A 22739-nucleotide genomic window follows, 5' to 3' on the forward strand; every position below is an offset into this window, starting at 1 on the left:
GGTATTGTACTCAGCACACTTGCCGTGCTGCAGTTACAGTTCTTGTACATGTGAGAAAGAGCCTTATATTTTATCTTTCTTATTTCAAATAAATGTCTTAGGAGGCTGACTCTGTGACTCAGCAGGTGAGCACTTGCCTGGCATGCATTAGACCCTAGGTTCACTGTCAACACGGCAAAACAAACAGAAGAATGAATAAACGACTAAATAAAGCCTCACGATGCTTCCCCTTCAAAAGGCCAATGAAAACCCTAGCCTCACTCTCCTTGGCCAACCTTTGCTTTTCCCTGGCTATTTGTTTCCTTGTCCAGTGAACCTGATTCTGGAACTGTCATGGGGGTGGGGAACTTTTACTGTCAGAGGCTGTTTGGGTATTTATAGTATCATTTCAGGCCATACAAAATTATCCATACAGGCGGCCTGCCTTGGGCTGCTGACCAGAGCTGACAGGAAGCTTGTGTCCGCTTACCAGTTACCACATGGGCTGAATGTCTCAGCTGGCCAATTCCTTCCCAGAAAACTCGAAGGAGTCATTAGCAAAGTGATGAAGAGATATAATTGTCTGGGAAGAAAAAAAATAAATCCCTGGTTCTTTGTAAGAAAGTTTGGTTGCCGTTTGTGGCCCGAAGTCGAGTCCTGGCCTTTGCAGCTCAGGCTCGAGGCAGTAGAAGCAGGTGGCTGTAAGGTTTGTGATGCCCGCTGGTAAAGTGTGGACGATTTTCAAACCAAGGAGAATTTTACAAAGTATCAACCTGATTAAAAAATATATATCCTAAATTCTAGATTCCTCTCAGCCCCAGCTGCGGAGTAAGCAGCAGGCCATGTGAACATGAAGCTGTCTAGCGCAATTTAAAAAAAGAAAAAAAAAAACAACCCTACATTTCCTTCACAGGTGCAGCCATTATCAAGGCACGGAGTCTACAAGGATTTTTCTCTAGTAGTGATAGAAAAGAATATTACATTTTGTGGTCTGTACAGTATGATAAACCAGCAATAAATCAACAACAAAAAGAATATATGAAAGAAGACTATGCTCAACTGTCATTAAAGTGTAGAGGATTTTTTTTTTTTTTTTTGCCAGTTCTGGGGCTTGAACTTGGCCTGGACACTGTCCCTTAGCTACTTTGTTCAAGGCTGGCGCTCTACTACTTGAGCCACAGCTCTACTTCTACCTTTTTGGTGGTTAATTGAAGCTAAGCATTTCACTGACTTTTCCTGCCCGAGCTGGCTTTGAATTGTCATCCTCAGTTCTCAGCCCCCTGAGGAGCAAAGATTACAGGCATGAGCCAAGAGTGCCTGGCTATTGGGTTGTTCTTAGACAAGACACATTTTGCAGTAGTGAATGGGGTAGGTTTTCCTCTTAGGTGTAAAAGAGTCAAAGAAGTGCTCTATTGAATTGCCTGCGGCTTTCAGCTACTACAAATGTGGCTGCAGAAGTGTTTCTCTTGCTGGCCCCGGGTCTACTCTAAGCCATGGGCCAGCGTAGGCAACAAGGACAGCCACCTGCCTGCCTGCAGCTTTGAAAAGGGAAAATAAAAAATCAGCACCTCATGGTACTACATGTTCCACAATCAAGTGTGGTAACCTGAAAAGCAAGGATCGCTCGTAAATTCTCCTGCATGAGCTAACCGATCAATCAAAGAATAAAAAGGATCTCCACCCAGAGAGACCCCACGATGAGAGTTGGGTGGAGTGGGGGGAGATTTTGTGTTCAATGAAAACAAAAGCGAAGGAACCAAACCTGGGGCAGGGGGTGGGGGGGAACAGAGGTAGCCAGAGGCTTGGTGGTCACGCGTGGTGTGCCCTAGACACACACAGTGTCCTACCATGGCTAGGGGCTGACAGATCCAAGTCCGGAGGAAAGCTCCCGCCTTGTAGAGTGGTCGTAGGGCGGGGCGGGGGGGTGGGGGTGGCGGTGGTTCTCACAGGAGTTCGTACTGTTTGAGGTGCATCCGCTGGATGATGTCACGACAGTCGTTGAACACCCTGCGGATGTTCTCCGTGTCCACAGCGCAGGTGAAGTGTGGGTAGCAGTAGTGTTTGCCATCACCAGTGGCCGTGCTGATTCTCTGCGAAAGAAAGCACCTGTGCTCAGGGGCACTGGCGGGGGGGGGGGGAGGGGGGAGGAGGGCAGTGTGGCCCTGGGTGTGGCCGGCCCGGTCACCCAGGAGCAGCTAGTGGGGTGGCTTTCTGGGGTCAGAGCTTGTGCCAGGGAGCAGACAACCCTGTCTCTGCCACGGCTAGTGTTGGTGAAGCTGGTGAGGCTGCCTGGGCAGGTAAAAGGACCGCTGTGGATGGGTCATTGCTGGGGAGGTTAAATGGCATCTGACTATAACAATAGAATTATAGGGCTGCGGATGTGGCTTAGTGCTCTAGTGCTGACCTAGCATGCACGAAGCCCTGGGTTCCATTCCTCAGCACCACATAAACAGAAAAAGCTGGAAGTAGTGCTGTGGCTCAAGTGGCAGAGTGCTAGCCTTGAGCAAAAAGAAGCTTAGGGACAGTGCTCAGGCCCTGAGCCCAAGCCCCAGGACTGGCAAAACAACACACACACGCACACACACACACACAGTGAAAAAATGTATATAGGTAAATAAAGTAAATGTGTCCCGATTTTAGAAATTGGTGAATTTGGAGAAAGAAGGATATGGGGACTTTAAATCACAATTCTTTCATGTTCTATGTAAATGTATGATACCTTCAAAATAAAAAAAAGTTGGGAAAAAAGAGAAATACCAGAATTTGAGCATGTCCATTGGCTTGTTAGGTTGTTTTTTGTTTGTTTGTTTGTTTTGTTTTTGCCAGTCCTGGGGCTTGAACTCAGGGCCTGAGCACTGTCCCTGAGCTTCTTTTGCTCAAGGCTAGCACTCTACCACTTGTCACAGCACCACTTCCGGCTTTTTCTATATATGTGGTGCTGAGGAATGGAACCCAGGGCTTCATGCATGCTAGGCGAGCGCTCTACCGCTAGGCCACCTTCCCAGCCCAGCTTGTTAGGTTTTTGAGGTGGAGAAGCGGAGTACCAAAGCGTGAGTGCTGTGTTTCCAACTCTGCATAAGGGCTTTAACCTTCCCAGAAAATGCAGTGGGCATGCCCAGCCCTTCGGGCGCTGCTTCCAGTGGAACCACCCTGGGAGGCTGGCCAGCCTGGCTGAGAAGTGCCATCTCTTGGAACATCAGTGTCTCAGCCACGACATGGAAGCCGTTCCTTCCCTGACAAGCCATTCTTTTGGACAAGAGTCAGTGATCATGGAAAGGTGAATAACTGGCAAATTCACAGAACAATGTAACTCTAAAGTAGTGGGAAAAGAAAAGTTAACAAAATGGCTTACCAAGAACAGATCTCGGATAAAGAACTTAGCTCTTGTAACTTTGGGGTCTTCGCCTGCATCTGGTGTGGCTGGAGACATTAAAAACAAAATTTTATTCCATTAACATAAAGCAAAGATACAACAGCATAGAAACAGAGAAGGAGTTACCAGTTGGGCTTCTGTATTCACGGCATTAAACACATGTATGGCCAGGTAAACAGGACAATCAAATTTTCATTTCCTCCTCCTCCTCAATGATTTTTAAGACTTACAGCTCTGAAAAATGGTTCTTCAGTAATGCTGAGGACTGAACGTGTATATCCTCCCCAAATTCTCGGCTTTCTTGCTCCCAGCACAATGGTATTAGCAGATGAGAACTTGGGGGTTGTGTCTAGGTAATGGGGACACTGCTCTGGTGAATTATTGTCTGTGGAAGAGACACCTTCCCTCTGAGGGCACAGACATCTATAAAGCAGACACCAAGAATGCTGGTGCTGCCGGGCGCTGGTGGCTCACACCTGTAATCCTAGCTACTCAGGAGGCTGAGGACCATGGTTCAAAGCCAGCCAGCGTAGGAAAGGCTATGAGATGCTTATCTCCAATTCACCACTAGAAAACTGGAAGAGGCGCTGTGGCTCAAAGTGGTAGAGTGCTAGCCTTGAGTGAGAAAGCTCAAGGACAGTGCCCAGGCCCTGTGTTCAAGCACTATGACCAAAAAATAAAAATGAATGGAACAGGATGCTGGTGGGTCACTTCTGCAATTCTAGCTACCCAGGAGGCTGAGATCTGAGGGTTGCAGTTCAAAGCCAGTCTGGGCAGAAAAGTCCCTGAGACTCTCATCTCCAATCAACCGCTCAGAAAACTGGAAGTGGCACTGTGGCTCAAGTGGTAGAGCGCTAGCCTAGAGCTGAAGAGCTCAGGGATAGCACTCAGGCCCAGAGTTCAAGCTCTGATTTAAAAAAATGCTGGTGCCTTGCTCTTGGACTTCTTAGCTCTATAATGGAAAGTAAAACTCCTGTTATTAGCCAGAGCTGACCTCAGGCAGGGCCTACCCAGGAGAAGGTGCCCTTGGGGCCAAGGCTGCCTGCTAATGACATGGACTTCTGGCATTTTATGACAGAGAGGATCTGTGATCTGGGTGCCGGTGGCTCATACCTGTAATCCTAACTACTGAGATCTGAGGATCGGGGTTCAAAGCAAGCATGAGCAGGAAAGTCCATGAGACTCTTATCTCCAATACTCCCCCCCCCAAAAAAAAAGCCAAAAGTGGAGCTATAGCTCAGGTGGTAGAGTGCTATCCTTGAGCGAAAAAGCCCAGGGATAGCACCCAGGCCCTGAGTTCAAGCCCTAGGACTGGCACAAAGAAAAAAAAAAGAAGAAAAGAAAGAGGGTCTGTGACAACAAAGGCAGAACTGGATCCCAGAGCCATTCTCAGTGACTATCCCTTCTCACAAGGAACTGTGTGCCACTGAGGTTGTGTGAAAAGAATCAGCATGGCTCAGGACTGACTAGGAATTCATGTCTGCAGGACTCCACCAAGATGGAGAAGAGAAACTTGAATATAAGGAGCAAGAAAGCAGGAAAGTCCACAAGACTCTCCTCTCCTCTCCAATTAACCAGCAAAAAGGGAAAAATGGAGTTGTGGCTCAAGTGGCATAGTGGACAACCCAAGGGACAGTACCCAGGCTCAGCACAAAACAAACACAAAAAACACAGGCATATTAAAAATACTGCCTAAGTTTCCCTCAGGCTGTGTGTATGAATATGGTGCTCAGGAAATGGAGGGATTTATTCAGACTTGGTTCGCATCCTCCAGATAACTCACTCCAAAATAAAAAATCTGAGGGCTGGGAATATGGCCTAGTGGCAAGAGAGCTTGCCTCGTAAAAAATCTGAAATCTGAAACACTACCTGTCCTTACATTTTGATTAAGGGACACGAATCTGCCCCTAAATCCTTGTAGATGGAGTCAGAGGGGAGAGAGTATTGACCTAAATCTGTGGAATTTGTCAGACTCATCAGGCATGTGTGAATTACAGTAACAGGACTATGGGAAGAAACACCTATCACTCATGTGTAAGATGCAACTTTGAAATCTTACCGTCTTCAGGAACAGTATAATTTGCATACTCCGGGAAATAGTCTTCAATTTTTGACTTTCCTGCCAAGACCTTTTCGGCAAGCATATCCTGTTTGTTCAAGAACAAGATGATAGATATGGTCCGTAACCACCTAGACAAGAAAAATGGACACACAGATTTCACACACTGCACAGACCGTGTTTGAAAAGTATCTCTAACCCTAAGGTCACTTGGTCAAAGGGGAACCATTGGCTGTAGTTCAGGGGTATAGAGCCTGCAGCGCGAGGCCTGGGCTTGGAAACATACAGGACTCAAATTGCTTGATGTTCTCCATGACAAACAAATCCTGGTGGATAATTAAACTTTTCTTTTTTTTAAAACTGTTTTCAAAAACTTTATTATTATTTGCTATATGTGTGTATTCGTGTGTGTGTGCGTGCACATACTAGTCTTGGGTAGGGCTTCAATTCAGGGCCTAGATACTGTCCCTTAGCTTTTTCTCAAGCCTGGAACTCCACCACTGCAGCCATAGCTCCATTGTGTGTGTGTGTGTGTGTGTGTGTGTGTGTGTACGTGTGCGCGCGTGTGCGCACATGTGCGCACCCCCTTCTCCCCCCCCCCACACCAGTAGTACAGCTTGAACTCTCTGGGCCTCATGCTCTTGTTTGGCTTTTTTTTACTCTACTAACTAAGCCATATAAGGCTCCACTTGTGACTTTTTGCTAGTTAATTGGGGATTAGAGTCTGCTGGATTTCCCTGCCCAGGCTGGCTTCGAACTGCAATGATAAAATTTCAGCCTTCTGAGTAGCTAGGATTATAGGTTTCACACCTATAATCACACCTATTGGCTCCCAGTTTGAGTTTTGTATTTCCTTCCTTCCTTCCTTCCTTCCTTCCTTCCTTCCTTCCTTCCTTCCTTCCTTCCTTCCTTCCTTCCTTCCTTCCTTCCTTCCTTCCTTCCTTCCTTCCTTCCTTCCTTCCTTCCTTCCTTCCTGTTTTCTGCTCAGGTTTGAACTCTGGGTCTTGTGGCTTTCTGTCACTAGTCACACACCTCCAGGCCCGCTTTTTGCTGACTGTTGTGGAGATGGAGTCAAGTAACCTTTTGCTGCTTAATTGGAGTTAAGATCTCTGGGATTTGTCTGCCTGGTCTGGCTTTGAGTCACAATAACCCTCCGATCTCAGCTTCCTGAGCCACTGGTGACCAGCTTGTTTTTTTTGTTTTTTTTTTTTTGTTTTTTTGCCAGTCCTGGGGCTTGGACTCAGGGCCTGAGCACTGTCCCTGGCTTCTTCTTGCTCAAGGCTAGCACTCTGCCACTTGAGCCACAGCGCTGCTTCTGGCCGTTTTTTGTATATGTGGTGCTGGGGAATCGAACCTAGGGCCTCGTGTATCTGAGGCAGGCACTCTTGCCACTAGGCTATATCCCCAGCCCCCCAGCTTGTTGTTTTGATATCGTTGTCTAATTGTGTATTGTGTTGTCCAGGTTTTCTTTGAACAGCATTCCTCCCAATCTCAGCCTCCCAAGTAGTTAGGATTTATAGGCATGAGCTACCATCCCCAGCTTAAAATGTAATGAAAATATAATATAAAATGATTATTTTCCATAATCTTAAATTATAGAAAAATACATAAAAAATCAAATGTAATTACAATCAGGGACAGTTATAATTACAGCTTTTATATTTCTATGTCCAAGGTTTCAATTTTTTTAGTTCTCACATATGCTTATAAAAGTAAAAAAATAAGGTCTTTTTTGAGGGGTGTTTGTGTGTACATATGAGTGGTACTGAGGCTTTGTTTATGCCAGACAAATGCTGTACCACTGAGCTATATTCTTTGAACCTGATCGTGGTGTTTTAAAACCTTCATATTTCAGTACTGTAGTAATCGCCCTGCATGACTAAGTGCATATGTGTGTGAGTGCATGTAGGTACTAGTTTATAATGACTTCAAAGCATTGTTCCATGTTCCAGGTGTTTCCTAACCTTATCCCTCACCGTCTTTTAAAAATTGTTGTTATTAAGGAGTTGTACAGTGAGGTTACAATCGCACAAGTCAGGGTATGAGTACAATGCTTCTAGGGCAATGTTACCCCTTCCTTTGCTGTCTGTCCCCATTCCCCCGCCTGTCCCTATCCACAAGTTATGTAGTTTATTTTTACATAGTGCATATTGAATATAATGACTGCAGTTGCTCACTCTTCCTCAGTCCCTCCCATTAACTGTCTTCCTACCCTAATACGGAGAATGTAGTTCCACACTTGGTAGAGAAGTACTTTCCTAATAACGCAAACCTTTTGCAAGGTCAGTTTCATTTCCTGTCTCCCTTGCTGTATTTCTTACTCAACCATTCAGAAGAGACGTCGGTTTAAAGCTATGTAAGTATTGGTGTGTTTGCTAGCCATTCCTTTCTGACAACCACTCCTGACACTTTGCCATACTAAATGGTGGCGAACGGACAATGTCAGTCATGTGTCTTTCGGGTGGGAGGGATCTTAAAGACCACCTAGCTATGAATAAATGTTCTAAACTGGACTCTAAAATTTGGAACGCAAACAAGCTGGCTCTGGTGGCAAGCCTACTGTCCCAGTGACTCAGAAAGTGGAGGCAGGAAGACTATAGTTCAAGGCTAACCTGGACAACACAATGAGAGATGGAGTTAAAACAAACAAACTGGGCAACTCAAGGAGCTGAGATAAGAGGATTGGAGTTCAAAGCCAGCCAGGGCAGACAAATCTGAGAGACTCTTATTCCAATGAAACAGCAAAAAGCTGGAAGTGGAGGTACGGCTCAAGTGGTAGAGTGCCAGCCTTGAGCATAAAAGCAAGAATGTGAGGTATTAAGTTCAAGCCCCAGCAATAGCAGGGGGAAAAACATAACAAAATATACCTCTCCCATCTTGAACTCCAGATATAATCTCAGGCTTTTATAACAGATTTATAGTTTCTTTTTTTTTTTTTTTTTTGCCAGTCCTAGGCCGTGAACTCAGGGCCTGAGCACTGTCCCTGGCTTCTTTTTTGCTCAAGGCTAGCACTCTGCCACTTGAGCCACAGCGCCACTTCTGGCCATTTTCTGTATATGTGGTGCTGAGGAATCGAACCCAGGGCCTCATGTATACGAGGCAAGCACTCTTGCCACTAGGCGATATCCCCAGCCCGATTTATAGTTTCTTGATGAAACATAGAGCTTCATTTTTAAAAAATCCCTATTTGTACTTGAAACAGACTGGAAGAGATATTTCTTATAGTTTAGTATTATTAGTTACTACAGAATATATTACTTGAAACTTTCTTTTTGAGACGGAGGCCCTGCTGGGCTTGAACTTGTGACACCCTTGCCTCAGCCTTGAGAGTGCTAGGATTACAGGCATTTCACCTTGTTCAACTCAAAATTGGGTATTGCTGTTAAACAAGAAGCAGATCTGCAACATTCTGAGTTTCATTAATGAATGAATTAACTTTTGCCAATACTGAGGCAATACTCAGGAACTTGTGCTCATGTTCCATTTTTTTTTTCTGCTTATGGCTGGTGCTGTATCACATGAGTTCTGACTCCACTTCCTATTTTGTAATTTTTACTAGGTTTGGAACCCAGAGTTTTGCACCTGTTAAGTAGGCATGCTTCCACTTGAGCTACACACCCTTCCATCCCTCTGCATTTGTGTGTGTGTGTGTGTATGTGTGTGTGTGTCTGTGTGTGTGTGTTTGAGTCTTAGGGCTTGAGCTCATGGCCTGAGCATTTATTATATCTATATGTATATATATATTTCTATTTCTATTATTATTATTGAGGTGTTATACAGAGTATCCCTGAGCGTTTAGGCTCAAGGCTAGCGCTCTACCACAGCTCCTCATCTGCTGATTGTTAATTGGAGAGAAGAGTCTTTTTTTGAATGGACTGGCTTTGAAAAATGATCCTCAGATCTCAGCTTCCTGAGTAGCTAGGATTACAGGTGTGAGTCTCTGGCACCCAGCTGAATGTATTTTTTTTTTTTTTTTTGCCAGTCCTGGGCCTTGGACTCAGGGCCTGAGCACTGTCCCTGGCTTCTTCCCGCTCAAGGCTAGCACTCTGCCACTTGAGCCACAGCGCCATTTCTGGCCATTTTCTATATATGTGGTGCTGGGGAATCGAACCCAGGGCTGAATGTATTTTTAGTAAAAGATGACCTGTGATCCAGTGGTGAGTCTGAATGTATTATTTGTATAACCTGTTGTTCCAGATGCTTTCAAAAAGGTCCAGCGATTCTCTCAGTCTGTTGGTGTTGTTGTCTTCCCGGATTACCATGTTGTAGCTGCTGCAGGCGGCCACGTAAATGATTGCAGTGACATCTTGTGGGGGAGGGGAGAAAGAGGGAAGCAGGGTAGTTGACAGTGGCAGTCACTGGGGGGTTATGGTCAAGGACAAACCCTAGAGCTATTCAGATCCCAGACTCTGTCCTTTCTCTCAGTGGCATAAGAATGAAATGACTTGATCACAGCCTTGTACCACTGGCTGCTGCTAAACACATCTTTCACTCAGTGGCATAAGAATGAAATGACTTGATCACAGCCTTGCACCACTGGCTGCTGCTAAACACATCTTTGGCTCACCCCAAGGACCAATGCAAGTTTGGGTGCTTTACTTAGGTGAGCCCATTTAAGAGAAGAGCACACAGAGCACAGGCACCCATCAAAAGCTACACTTCCCAACTAGTTACACTAGAGAGCTCAAAAGTAGTCAGATTCAGGGCCGTGGTGATTCAGCCCCCCCCCTCAACCCCCCGGGCCCCTGAGAGTGTGGCAATCACCATTGAAGCATTGAATCCACTTTCTTCTCTCATCCCTCTGGCCACCGACATCAAACATGCTGTGGAAAAACAGAAAGAACACTGGTTATGTAGGAAAGCAAGGGCATCTTTTTTTGGGGTGCCTGTCTTGGGGCTTGATCTCAGGGCCTGGGTATTGTCCCTGAGCTTTTGTGCTCAAGGCTGGCACTCTGTCCCTCGAGCCATAGCTCCCTTTACAGCTGGCTGTTGGGGCTGTCACATCTCAGCCTCCTGAACCACCAGGAGGACAAGCGTGAGTCATCAATGTCCAGGAAGGGCGCCATTTTGCTTTTCTCCTCTGCTGTCAGAATGTTTGGCTGCTGGGTACCGTCAGTCCTGTGTGATCTCGGGCTCCCGGTTAGGCACCTCCAGCTCCCTTCTTACCTACAGCATGGCTGCAGGGCCAAGAAGCAGGCAGAGGGCAGGTGGCTCAGGACCCAGCGACACATACTACTTGCTTAATGAATGCAGCGGTTTCTAGTTTGCATGTCTTAGTCTAGGCCTCTCCTAGTACATGCCAAGTCTACCGTAAGGGCTGTCCTGGTGACTTGTCCCAGCTCTCTGGCCACTACCTTGCTTTCTGGATAGTGAGAGAATCTCCTTCCTCATAGTGCTACGTCCACAGCCTCTCTGTTAGCCGATCACCGTATCTCTCCTCAGAGATCTGCCCTGCCATGAGTCCCACTGACAGTTCATTCTCGATCACCGTGCTCAATCCCAAGCTCTCCATAGTTCTGTGTGCCTACCCTAGTTTTCCCTGCCACACCTTGCAGTTCACCAGGCCTGCTTCATTGTCTACCGGCCTCTCTGCTCGGCGTACCCCTTTACATGAGCCCTGCTTCCCTGTAGGAGATACTTGTTCTACCTGCCCCAATTCCAGCCTTCCCAGGCGGCCGTAGCTCTGAGATCTCTCTCCCCTAGCCTTGACCGGAACTCCTGCTTCAGGACCACACTGCTGTGGGAAGGAGCCCCACAGACTCTGCCCTGTACGCTTGGCATTCAGCACATGCAGGGCACGCCCAGCTATGGAGAAGCACATTGTGAAACACGAGCTCCTTCTCGTCAGGCGCCCGTGGCTCGGGCCGGTGATCCCAGCTACTCACACCTGCGGTCTTAGCTGCTCAGGAGGCTGAGGTCTGAGGACCAGGAAAGCTTGTGAGACTTTTTTTTTTTTTTTTTTAAATCTCCAGTTAACCACCAAAAAGTCAGAAGTGGAGCTGGGGCTCAAGTGGTAGAATGCCAGCCTTGAGTGCGAAAGCTCAGGGACAGCACTCAGGCCCCGAGTTCAAGCCCCAGTATCATCATGTGTGTGTGTGCACACGTGCTCGTGTGTGTGCATATGCCTGCACATTTACACTTCTGTGTAGAACTTCACTGTGAGTGACCCCCATCTCACACGGTGCTGTGGGTGGTGCCCGCTTGGGGGCACACTCTGTGGGTCTCACGACAATGACGAGCCTGACACGGCTCTATCCGGGCCGTACGTGTTATGCTGGGCTCCCAGGACACGCAGAAGCGGTGCCGTCTCCTGTGTGCTCAGACCACACAGCACACGGGGCCCACGGGGCCCTCCGTCCATTGTCAAGTCAAACATAGGTCAGACATGCTGCAGTAACTTGGGAAAGGAGAAGGCGGGTGGCATCGGGTACTGGGGTGCACAGTACACGATGGAGAGATTCCAGGAGTCCCTGGGGGCTTGGAGTTAAAAGGTGCTTGGCCCACCAGTGGGGCTGGCTTAGCTTTCACAGCATTTGGGACGCGGAGAACAGGAAGAGCAAAAGCACTGTGGCGGAAGAGCCCGGTGGAATCGGAACACAGACAGAGTCCAGCCTGGTGAGGTGGGTGGCAGGCAGAGGGGGCGAGCCTGGGCCGCTGGGACAGGCTAAGCGTTTCCTTTCTTTTACGTAACTGATCAGCACTGAGCCCTGGCGTCCTTTTCTGCACAGATAACAGGACCCCAGGCGTGCTTTGGGGAGGTGGCGCTCTGAGGAGCTTCACCCTGTGCCAGGGAGGAGGGCAGGAGAGGAAGAGCAGCCAGCTCCTGCTGACCTGGTCAGGGGGGGAAGCCAGCGGGGACTGGGGTTCTGGCCTCAGCGCTGAAGGAACAAGAGATTCCTCCCTCGTCACAAGGGAGAAAACAAAAGAAAACACAAGCTCATGGCGTGGCTGTGTGTGGACAGCCTGGGGGCCCCGCCGGAGACAAGAAGTTGCTGCTTGCCAGTCCTGGTGGCTTGTGCCAGCTGCCCTCAGCAGAACAGTGGGGCTTCCCATTCCTTGGCTGGCCTCTCTCCACCCCCCCCCCTCCAGGCCCTGGCTTCCCACCCTACAGCCCCCCCCCCCCCGCTGGCTCCCCACACCATCCCTGCACAGCTGGGCCGTTAACTGCATACTCACTGGAAGTTCACTTTATCCACCTGGAATCGTGTCTCAAAAATGCCTGAGGTCAGCACTCTGCACCTGAGGAGGTCCTGGAAGCCAGAAGACACAAGAAACATAGCCCAGGGATAACTACAGTAACTGCAATTTCACATGACATGTCTACTAGAAGGCACAGAATAAAGCAGTGACAATGATAAATTCAGACAAAAACTGTCCTATTCTCCAGGAATGCATTCTCCCTACAATTCATGTTAGTCCTTAAAGAATGACTTAACTGCTAGACACTGGTGGCTCACACCTGTAATCCGAGCTACTCCGGAGGCTGAGATCTGAGGATCCAGGTTCAAAGCTAGCCTAGGCAACAAAGTCCATGGAACTCTTACTTCCAACTAACCGTCCACAGGTAAGGTGTGGCTCATGATAGAGCACCAGTCTTGAGCAAAAGAGCTAAGGACTATGCTAAGGCACTGAGTTCAAGCCTTAGTACACACACACACACACACACACACACACACACACACACACACAGCTTTTATTTTCCTTCTGACTTTTTGACAAGTGACTCACACACACATCCTGCATCTTGCTGACTTCTGTGCACCTGACAAGCAAACCCCAGTGCTTAGTGCTCTGAGAACATCTCTGCCTACTCCGGAGGACACGGACAGTGTGATGAAGTGCTTGAATCTTGTGGTTGTGTGCAACTTGATTTCCGATTTGCTCTCTTCCCTGCGTAGTTCTCTCAGAGCAAAGTGGCATGGTCTGGAGAGAAGAACTGGAAAGCCACACGTGGCTGTCTGATGCCCTGCGAAGGTATCAGGGCCGTTTACTTACTGCCAAATCTTTTGTGTTGATGGTCACCACAAGAATTCTGGATGTTGAGAGGTCTTGCCATTTCAGCAGAATGACAAGTGTTTAGAACAGTCTGGACAGGCTATGAAGAATACAGAGCCCCGGCTGCACTGCCCGATTATTTTTGAGGGGGGAGGTTCCAAAGGGGAGAGAGGAGTCAGGCCTCCCAAGGAGGCCAAGAAGACACGCCTCTGGGAGAGGCACGTGCGAAGGGAATTTGGAAGGTTGCTCTGAATGGAGACCCTGTTATTTTCCTTGAGGTTCACTAGCTCTAGAAAGCACACGGGGCTCCTGAATTGAGCCCCAAAGGGCTCTCTGGTCTCCTAAGATAGCTGAAGGCTGGCGAGGAGTGAAAAGTCCCTCTGTGTTATCTGAAATGTACACAGGGTTTCCTTTTCAATCCCAGGGTGACCCTGGCCACTCTGGCAGCCCGGGAGAAAGTCCTGTGGGATGAGCCCCAGCGCTGGGCTCTACGCAGAACAGAGCCAGTGTAGAGGCAGGCGGGGCCCAGGGGCCCAGTTGCCACATTCTCTTCTGCACTGGCAGCTTGGAGCTCTGTTAGGTGCTGAAGCACCAAGTCGGGGGACAAGGCTCAGGGTTTGGTGTCACATGGAGGGTCAGCCCAGGGAGGTGTGTGTGTGTGTGTGTGTGTGTGTGTGTGTGTGTGTGTGTGTGTGTCAGTGCTAGGGCTTGAACTCAGAGCCTGGACGCTGTCCCTTCATTGATTTTGCTCAAGGCTAGCATATCACCACTTCGCCCACCACTCCACTTCCAGCCTTTTGGTGGTTAACTGAACTTAAGAATGTCAGGAACTATCTTTCTCAGGCTGGCTTGGAACCTCGGTCCTTGATCATCAGATCTTGGTCTCCTGAGTAGCAGGAATTTCACGAGTGTGAGATATCAGAGTATCTATTTTCAGATGATCTCTGAGTGGCCTTGAAGTCAGTCTGAGAAGCTTGGCATGGTGGTGGTGAGCTCATGTACTTGGTCTGTGGGTGTGTAATCCATCAGGCTGCTGGAGGTGAGTGTGAGCTCACGTACCTGGTCTGTGGGAGTGTAATCCACCAGGCTGACGCTGTCGATTCTCTCCAGGAAGCTGCAAAGAAAGGCAGATGTGGTCAGAACCCTCCTTGAACCTGCGCTCGGTTTGGCTTTGCATGCCCATCTCTGCCGTCTCCCTCCTGTCTGTCCTGTAAGACTAAGGGTGGTGGATACTTGGAAACAGGGAAGGACATGGAGCCTCCCTTTCAAGGCCAAACTGTAGACAATTTTGCTCTATAAGTTAGAAAAGAAGAAGACATTGGCCTCAGTGTCTCAGAGATCAGGGGATTGCTGCTAAGAGCTCAGGGCGAGCATACAGTTCCTTTAGAGCCATGGCAATCAAGGGCGGGTGGAGTTGCTCAGGCCTGTGATTCCAGATACGAAGGAAACACCATGGCCGGCACACTGGTGCGAGCCTGTCGTCCCCAGCAACACAGGAGACAAGCAGGAGGATCACAGCCCAGGCTGGCCTGGGCAAAAAGTCTAGAAAACCAGTGCAGACCAGGAACTGATGGCTCACACCTGTATTCCTAGCTGCTCAAGAAGCTGAGGTCTGAGGATCATGGATCAAAGCCAGCCTTGGCAGAAAAGTCTGTGAGATTCTTATCTCTCATGAATCACCACAAAGCTGGTAGAGTGCTCGCCTTGAGAGGAAAAGCTAAAGGAGAGAGAGAGAGAGAGAGAGAGAGAGAGAGGAGAGGAGGAAGGGGCTCTGGGGTATGGCTCAAGTAGAAGAGCTCCTACCTTGTAAGTGCCAGGTTTTGAATTCAAAGTTCACTATTGCCAAAAAGAAGGAGAAAAAAGAGGAAGAGGGGGAGGAGGAGGAGGAGGAGGAGGAGGAGGAGGAGGAGAAGGAGGAGGAGGAGGAGGAGGAGGAGGAGGAGGAGGAGGAGGAGGAGGAGGAGGAGGAGGAGGAGGAGAACACAGCTGGCATTTCTTTATTTAAAGTTATTATTATTATTGTTGTCATTTTGGTGATGGCACTGGGGCTTGAACTCTGGGTCTTGCACAGATGTTCCTTCAATCGCGTGACTGGAAGTTTCCAGGTACGAGTTTGTGTAGTGGTATGTGTGCATGCGTGTGAGTGACTGTGTGTTTGTGCTTGTATGCTTGCGGCTGTGTGAGGATGTGTGTGCCAGGTGGCCTGGCGTGGCCCCGTGTCCCATCCTTCTCAGGCAGGGCCCCAGGCTGCCTCTTCCTCCAGTTCCCGGCATCCCCGGCCGCCGTCTGTGTACCTGCGAGGTCTGCCTCCATTGGTCCACAGAGCACTTACTGGAAGAGTTCAGGGGCTGGTGGACTGGCGACAAAACTGGCCTCTGAAGTAGAGCAGGGGCTTCTGGAAGGAGAGCGAGGAGCCAGGGCTCCTCCGTGGCTCTGTGGCCACTGTGGGGACTAAAGTATTGCGAGGTAAGTCACTGGCCCAGAGGAGTGCAGGTAAATGTCTGCGTTCTGGTCACCGTCCTATCTGCCAACCCTGGGCAGTCAGAACTGGCCCTTGGTATTTGTGGGAAGGCAACAGCATGTTCTCTAAGCCATGTGAGTGTGGGCATTTTGTCTGGGGAACTTGCCTTTGCTTGTCACCTTTTGGGGCCCAGGTTAGACCATGTGTAAGAGGTCGGCTGCAAGTCCTGTTCCCTCTTTTACAGAAACAAAGGGGCTGTTGGATGAACCACTTGGCTAAAGACACAGAACAACCATGTAGGACCCTGCTTTCTCAACTCTTCCTCCATTTTCATTCTCTCTGTGTGTGTGTGTGTGTGTGTGTGTGTGTGTGTGTGTGTGTGTGTGTGTGTGTGTGTGTGTGTGCTGGTGCTGTCCCTTAGCTGTTTTATCAAGGCTCTACCACAGCTCCACTTCTGGTTTTTGGTAGGTAATTAGAGATAAGAGACTCAGACTTTTCTGTCTGGGCTGGCTTTGAACTGTGATCCTCAGATCCCAATTTCTTGAGTAGCTAGGATTATAGGCTGGAGCCACCAGTGCCCGGCTCAACAACTTCCCCCTGAGAAAGTGGTGGCAGTCCCTGTGGGTATGCAGGGACATTCAGGCAGCTTCCTCCATGCATCTCAGCTGCAACTGGGCAGCCCTAGCTGTAGATGAGAAGCGAGCAGGATATACGAAGTGGAAGGACCGGATCTGCCATCTTGGGAGTGGCCTGCCAGAGGGACAGAAGTGGGGACAACTGTGACCTTGCTGGTCGGGAAGAGGAATGAGGCCATGTCAGCTGGAAGAACAGGAAGCTGTGGAGGGGATCCTGGGTTTCACTGTGTGGCCTGGACAGACTAAAATGGCTCCAAGGTGAAAGATAGGACCACTGAGAAGCCCAAGGCCCCCGATCTGCCCGGGGCCTCTTTGGAGCAAGCTCTGAAACTGCTGGTAAGAGGTCACCTGAAGGAAGCTTTTGCTTGGCTCTTCTCCAGAGCCACTCTAAGGACAAAGACTGAGCTGGTCATCAGCCAGGCCAGGCTTGTGACTGGGATTTGTTTAACTCTGCAGACCTCTATCACCCTCTGCTCCCCAGTTCTCCCTATTTATGCAGAAGCCATTCCTGTAACTTCTGAGGACAGCTGAAGATGCTCTGAAGAGCAGTCTTCCCACTGCGGCCATGCAATGATCTCCGTTCTCTACTGTTAACCACGACTCCTTATTTAGCACACGAGGCTAAGTAGACAGACTTAAGTTGGGACTCCTGGACTTTGGGCCTGAGGTCTAAACATCTGGATTCAATAGCTGCTGCTGCATCCCAGACAGCAGGTGAATGGAAGGGGTTAGGCCATGGCCTGGCCTGCCCTGCCTGCCCTCCGTCTTCCTCTTGTCAGAGGCATGGTTTAAAAGCTACAGGGCAGTTGGGTCTCAGTCTTTGCTGGTCTGCAATGGAGGGGGGTGGGGAGCTCCAGGAAAGAACATGCTGAACAGATCACCTTACCTGCCTCCCTCCCTCCCTCCCTTTCTCCCTCCCTCCCTCCCTCTCTCCTTCCCTCTTTCTTTTTTTTTGGTTCTTTTTTTTTTTTTTTTTTTTTTTGCCAGTCCTGGGCCTTGGACTCAGGGCCTAAGCACTGTCCCTGGCTTCTTTTTGCTCAAGGCTAGCACTCTGCCACTTGAGCCACAGCGCCACTTCTGGCCATTTTCTGTATATGTGGTGCTGGGGAATTGAACCCAGGGCCTCATGTATACAAGGCAAGCACTCTTGCCACTAGGCCATATCCCCAGCCCCTCCTTCCCTCTTTCTTATATGGGGTCTTGACCTGAGCACTGTCCCTTAGCTTTTTGTTCAAGGCTGGCACTCTACCACTTGAACCACTTGAGCTAAAGTTCCACTTCTGGCTTTTTGGTGGTTACTTAGAGACAAGATTTTCATGGGCTTTCCTGCTAAGGTGGTTTTGAACTACCATTCTTAGATCTCTGCTTTCTGAGTGGCTAGGATTACATATGTGGGCTTCTAGCATCTGGCTCATTCCAAGTTCTTGAGAAGAACAGAGCAAAGAGACTTTGGAGTCTATGAGGAAGTGAGGAAAATGTCAGCCCTGGAGAGAACAGAGATTGGGTTGTGTCCCAGATAATCATATTCCCCCACAGCCTCACATGCCTTGATCACTTGATTCAGACATGCTCCGTCCTCCCGTGATCACTTGATTCAGACATGCTCGGTCCTCCGGACAGAGCACAGAGCGCTGGGTATGGGACTCAGAGAGGAAGCACTCCAACCAGAAGGGCTGGAAGGAGCTTGAGATGAAAGCAAAGTTTGTGGCTACAGAGTTTAGGAAGTAACCAATTTAAACTGGGATGAGCATAGGGTAGATAGAGGTAGGTGGGTGAATCTGTTCAGAGGATAATAACTAGGTAAGTAGGAAGAATGAAATATGGCAACAAAAAAGTACATCTAAGGTTCTTGAGAGATGTAATTAAAGACTGCCTTTCAGAGGAAGTGGTGGGAGGGAGGTGGGAACCGTTCGGATGCTATTAATGAGATGTGGCTCAGAATGCCAAGGACAAAGGCAAGCGTGAGGTGGCAAAGGTGTTAGTCCCCTGCCCTGATTCCCTATGGGTATTCTGATGCCGTGGAAGTACTTCTTCAAATGGAGGCTCCCAGGATTACTACAGGGAGATGAATTTTAAAAGGCTCTTTCAGGTCATCCACAGAACGTATGCACATGAAATGCATTTTAAAGGGCTAGAACACCGTCTCCTTAAATATGCTGCCACATGCTATTCAGAAAAAGTAAGCAAGCTTGGTGCCAGTAACTCACGCTGATAAGCCTCGTCAGGAGGCTGAGATCTGAGGACTGCAGTGTTGTAAAGGGAGCCTGGCCAGACAAATCCCAAAGACTCTTTATCTTTAGCTAACCACCAAAAAGCTAGAAGTGGAGGTATGGGTCAAGTAGTAGAGTGGCAGCCTTGAGTGAAAAAGCTAAGAGATTGTGCTCAAGCTCTGCGTTCAAGCCCCAGTACCCTCAAAAATTAAAAACAAACAAATAAAATGCAACCAACCTAACAAAAACCACAACAGAAAAATTTAGCAAATCTTAAGACTATCTCTGGCAAATTACTCAACTCTGGCATTGTAGTACCACGTACAATACACAGGGGGCGCTGACAGCAGGCTGCCAGGGGTGTGTTCCCGCTCCATTCTCTGTGCTCATCAGATATCTGCCCCCGGACCACAGCTGAGCACAATTCCTGCTCCTCTGAGCCCCGGGCAGGTTGTCCAGCCTGCACCAACCTTCACGCGGACTCGGTGTCAGCCACTCTTCTTCTGAGATGTGAGATGAAACCTTCCCTGCTCCAAGACAGCGGTTTGAGCCGCCCCGGGCACCCAGGAATGCCGCCCTCCTGCTGTGTGCGGGCACCATCTACCAAGCACCACGCACTGCCTCTCACCACCGCTTCTCCCCCCACAGCCGAGGTCAGCGACAGCATCCTTCTCCTTTCCTTGCCTTTTTTTTTTTTTTTTACAGTCAACTTGGAAATTTACACCAATAAACACACACACACACACACACAGCAGAGTGGCACTCATAAAGCTGCCAACAACAGACCTCTACTAAGATCAGATATTAAGAAGACAACCACCGAGAACTTTATATCATCATGCTGAATTTAACATTTCCCGCCCCCCCACCCAATGCTGTTGATAGTCCCCTGTTAGTCCACAGAGCCTCCTTCGCTCTGCTTTTGTTTCCCTAGGCCTAGAATTTGATTTCCATTTTTGGCAGGTTTCTGTACCCAAGTTTTCTGATGCCCTCAACCACCCCTCCTGGAGATTTCTTGTGCAGTTCTGTTGCACTCAACCTCCCTTACTGGAGGTTTCTTGCATAACTAGAACCTGGAGATGTCTTGTCTTGCAAGCTACATGCCCAATCTACCAAGGCCTGTGCACCCCCTCCCTTACTGGAGCTTTCTTGTGCACTCCTGTTGTGCTCAACACCCCCTACTGGAGATTACTTGCACAACTGGAACCTGCAGATGTCTTACAAACTAGTTGCTCCACCTTCCAAGGCTGGCGGCATCTTACAAACAACACCCCCAATCTGCCAAACCTGAAGTAGTCTTGCCAACTAGATGCTCAATCTCCCCAACCACCAAGGAATACCAGTCAGTTTTGTTTTTTTTTTGGCCTTAGTTTGTGCACAAAATTGTTTGGTTGGTGCAGTACTTCCTGGAGCTCCCTTTCCCTCTGTTGAGAGAATTCAGGCCTCAGGTGGATTCCAGGCCAAGAGTACCAGTTGCCCAATTCCCCAGGGCCTCTTCAACAGGCAGAGGGACACAGCCGAGCACCTCTCCTGGATGGAAAGATCCTGTACGGGTCTCCTACATCATTAGAAATATGCTCTCCAAGATCCACCATGACTCCACAAACATGAAAATAAAGGATTGACTTCTGCAGAAGGGTGTGCCACCAGTCAAAAATGTGGCAAGCAAGCAGTGGCATCATTCTTGCTGAGATGAGCTCTTGCCATGTTGCCCAGGCCAGCCTGGAACTCCCAGGCTCAAGCCATCCGCAAGCCATCCTCCTAAGTAGATGGGAGTGCAGGTAGGCAGCACCACACCTGGCTTGTGTTCATTTTAATTTTAACCTGAATATCCTGTCTCCCTGTGTCACATGGCATTTAAAGGCAGAAGCTGTGTGTGTGTGTGTGTGTGTGTGTTGGTACTAGGGCTTGAAATCAAGGTTTCTCACCCTTATCTTTTTATTATTAATTTTAAAAATTGTTATTATAAAGGAGATGTACAGAGGGGTTACCATTTCATAAGTAAGGTAATGAGTACATTTCTTTTTGGACAATGTCAGCCCTCCCTTCACCTTCCCACTCAAGGCTAATGCTCTACTACTTGAACCAGTTTCACTTCCAGCTTCGCTGGTCAACTGGAGATAAGGATCTCATGAACTTTTCTACCCAGGCAGGTTTCTAAATGCCCCACTCACACCTCAGCTTCCTGAGTGGATACGATGAAAGGTGTGAGCCACCAGTACCTCACACACAAACATTTTTAAAAAGTATTTTTATCTTCACAAAGTATATCTACACGGTGCCTGATCTATTTTGGCCGAAGTCTCTGTGTTTTGCTTGTTTTGAACCAACACGGACAGCCTGTTTGGCTTCGCATTTGGGTAACAGACATTATACAGACGCCAAAGAGCAGTGGCTGGCATTTGTAACTCAGCTTTGGCTTCACCACCAGAGAGCACTCAGGAGAGGAGCCCACTGTGTGAGCGCCACACCAGGCCCAGGAGCCGGACCACCAGACGCTGCTTCCCTAGGATCTGACCATCCCAAAAGTTGTAGAAAAATGAACCGGAGGGAACCAGTCGGGCTGTTTGCTAACACTAAGCAGCTGATTTAAAACAACAGAAACACTGCTACCACTAGAGTTCTTAAATTATTTTTTTTCTCTGTGTGTGCATGCCAGTATTGGGCTTGAAATTTGGGCCTTTAATTCTTGCTCAGCTATTGCACTTAAAAGCTGGTGCTCAACAAATTGAGCCACAGCTCCACTTCTGGCTCTTTTGCTGGCTAATTGGAGATGAGTCTCATGGATTTGCCCTGATTTTTGGACTTTAGCCTCAGCTACACCCTCTAACGGGTGTTTTGTGTACTGCAGACAAGTTCCTTCTTTTAGTGATTGGCTGACTGCCCAGGTACTATGTCAACCACATCATCAGATACAGTGCTAATCTTAGGTGGTCTTTTTAAAATTAAACACAGCATACTAACCTGGGTTCCTGCTAAAAGTGGAGGAGAGTTAAGTTTATGTATCAGGTCTACTTTTTCCACCATTACTTTTAAACCAAGCTTATGCTTTATTATTTTTGAGATGAATAAATGTAGGCCAGGTTGGCCTAGGGACTCCTGATTTTCCTGTCTCAGCTGCCCAAACTGCGCATTTGAAGTAAAGCAGAGACCAGGCTGGAGGAGCACCTCAGATCAAACCCCAGTAACAAGAAACAAAGACCAAAAGCAGAGACCAGGGCTGGCGCAGCGCCTGAGTTCAAATCCCAGTAACAACAAGAAACTAAGACCAAAAGCAGAGACCAGGGCTGGTGGAGTGCCTGAGTTCAAATCCCAGTAACAACAAGAAACTAAGACCAAAAGCAGCGCCAGCACTGACAGGCGAGGGTCCCGGCTCCCCTGGCTCACTGGAACTGTGTCCTTTCTTACTTTGGTCTGGGGACGTTTGTTCTCATACAAGAATTGATTGCTATGAAGAAACAATCACAGTAAAGACAGAAAAGACTTCTAGAAACATGCAAGAAAATGGTATGGGAATCAAAAATGTAGATGGCAAGATGGAGAGGAAGTGTTATAAAGAATAGCATGTTCTCTGTACCAAATCTCCTGGAATTCTTTCATACTTGGTGTGTGTTCATGCTGGGGCTGGGCACTGTTCCTTAGATTTTTTTTTTGTTGTTCAAGGCTGGTGCTCTACCACTTGAGCCACAGCTCCACTTCTAGCTTTTGGGGGTTAATAGGAGGTAAGTTTCACAGCTTTTCCTGTCCTTGCTTCAAACTGGGATCCTCAGATCCTAGCCTTCTAAGTAGCTAGGATTTACAGGTATGAGCCATTGGTGCCAGGTTTCTTAGTACTTTTGAATCCCCTCCCCCTTTTTTTCCCTGAGGTGGTGTTACTGGTTTTAGAGGGCCTCACACATACTCAAGTGTGTGGGCTACCACTAAGCTACACTCCTAGTCCTGAAATATCTAATTAGTAACATGCAGTTTAAAAATTATTATTTTTTCCAGTCCTGGGGCTTGAACTCAGGGCCTGCCTGAGCACTGA

The 22739-nt window shown here is 48.4% G+C and overlaps 1 protein-coding gene across 3 annotated transcripts in view; it reads right to left on the bottom strand.

The window, feature by feature from the left end:
* Positions 1 to 1233: 1233 nt before the first annotated feature.
* The window catches only part of Gnal (G protein subunit alpha L), a 127363-nt gene continuing 105857 nt past the window's right edge, over positions 1234 to 22739 (bottom strand). For 2 of the 3 annotated variants that reach the window (XM_048363374.1, XM_048363373.1), the window contains exons 6-12: positions 14466 to 14520; positions 12588 to 12661; positions 10176 to 10234; positions 9597 to 9717; positions 5412 to 5542; positions 3332 to 3399; positions 1234 to 2069 (exon numbers count right to left, since the gene is read on the bottom strand). In XM_048363374.1, the coding sequence (XP_048219331.1) occupies positions 1923 to 2069; positions 3332 to 3399; positions 5412 to 5542; positions 9597 to 9717; positions 10176 to 10234; positions 12588 to 12661; positions 14466 to 14520 (655 nt within the window). In that variant the 3' untranslated portion in view covers positions 1234 to 1922. Of the gene's footprint in view, positions 2070 to 3331; positions 3400 to 5411; positions 5543 to 9596; positions 9718 to 10175; positions 10235 to 12587; positions 12662 to 14408; positions 14434 to 14465; positions 14521 to 22739 lie in introns of those variants that run through there. The other variant, XM_048363375.1, reaches the window with a different exon arrangement.

The sequence above is a fragment of the Perognathus longimembris genome, chromosome 15 (assembly GCF_023159225.1).
Source record: "Perognathus longimembris pacificus isolate PPM17 chromosome 15, ASM2315922v1, whole genome shotgun sequence".
Lineage (NCBI taxonomy): Eukaryota > Metazoa > Chordata > Mammalia > Rodentia > Heteromyidae > Perognathus > Perognathus longimembris.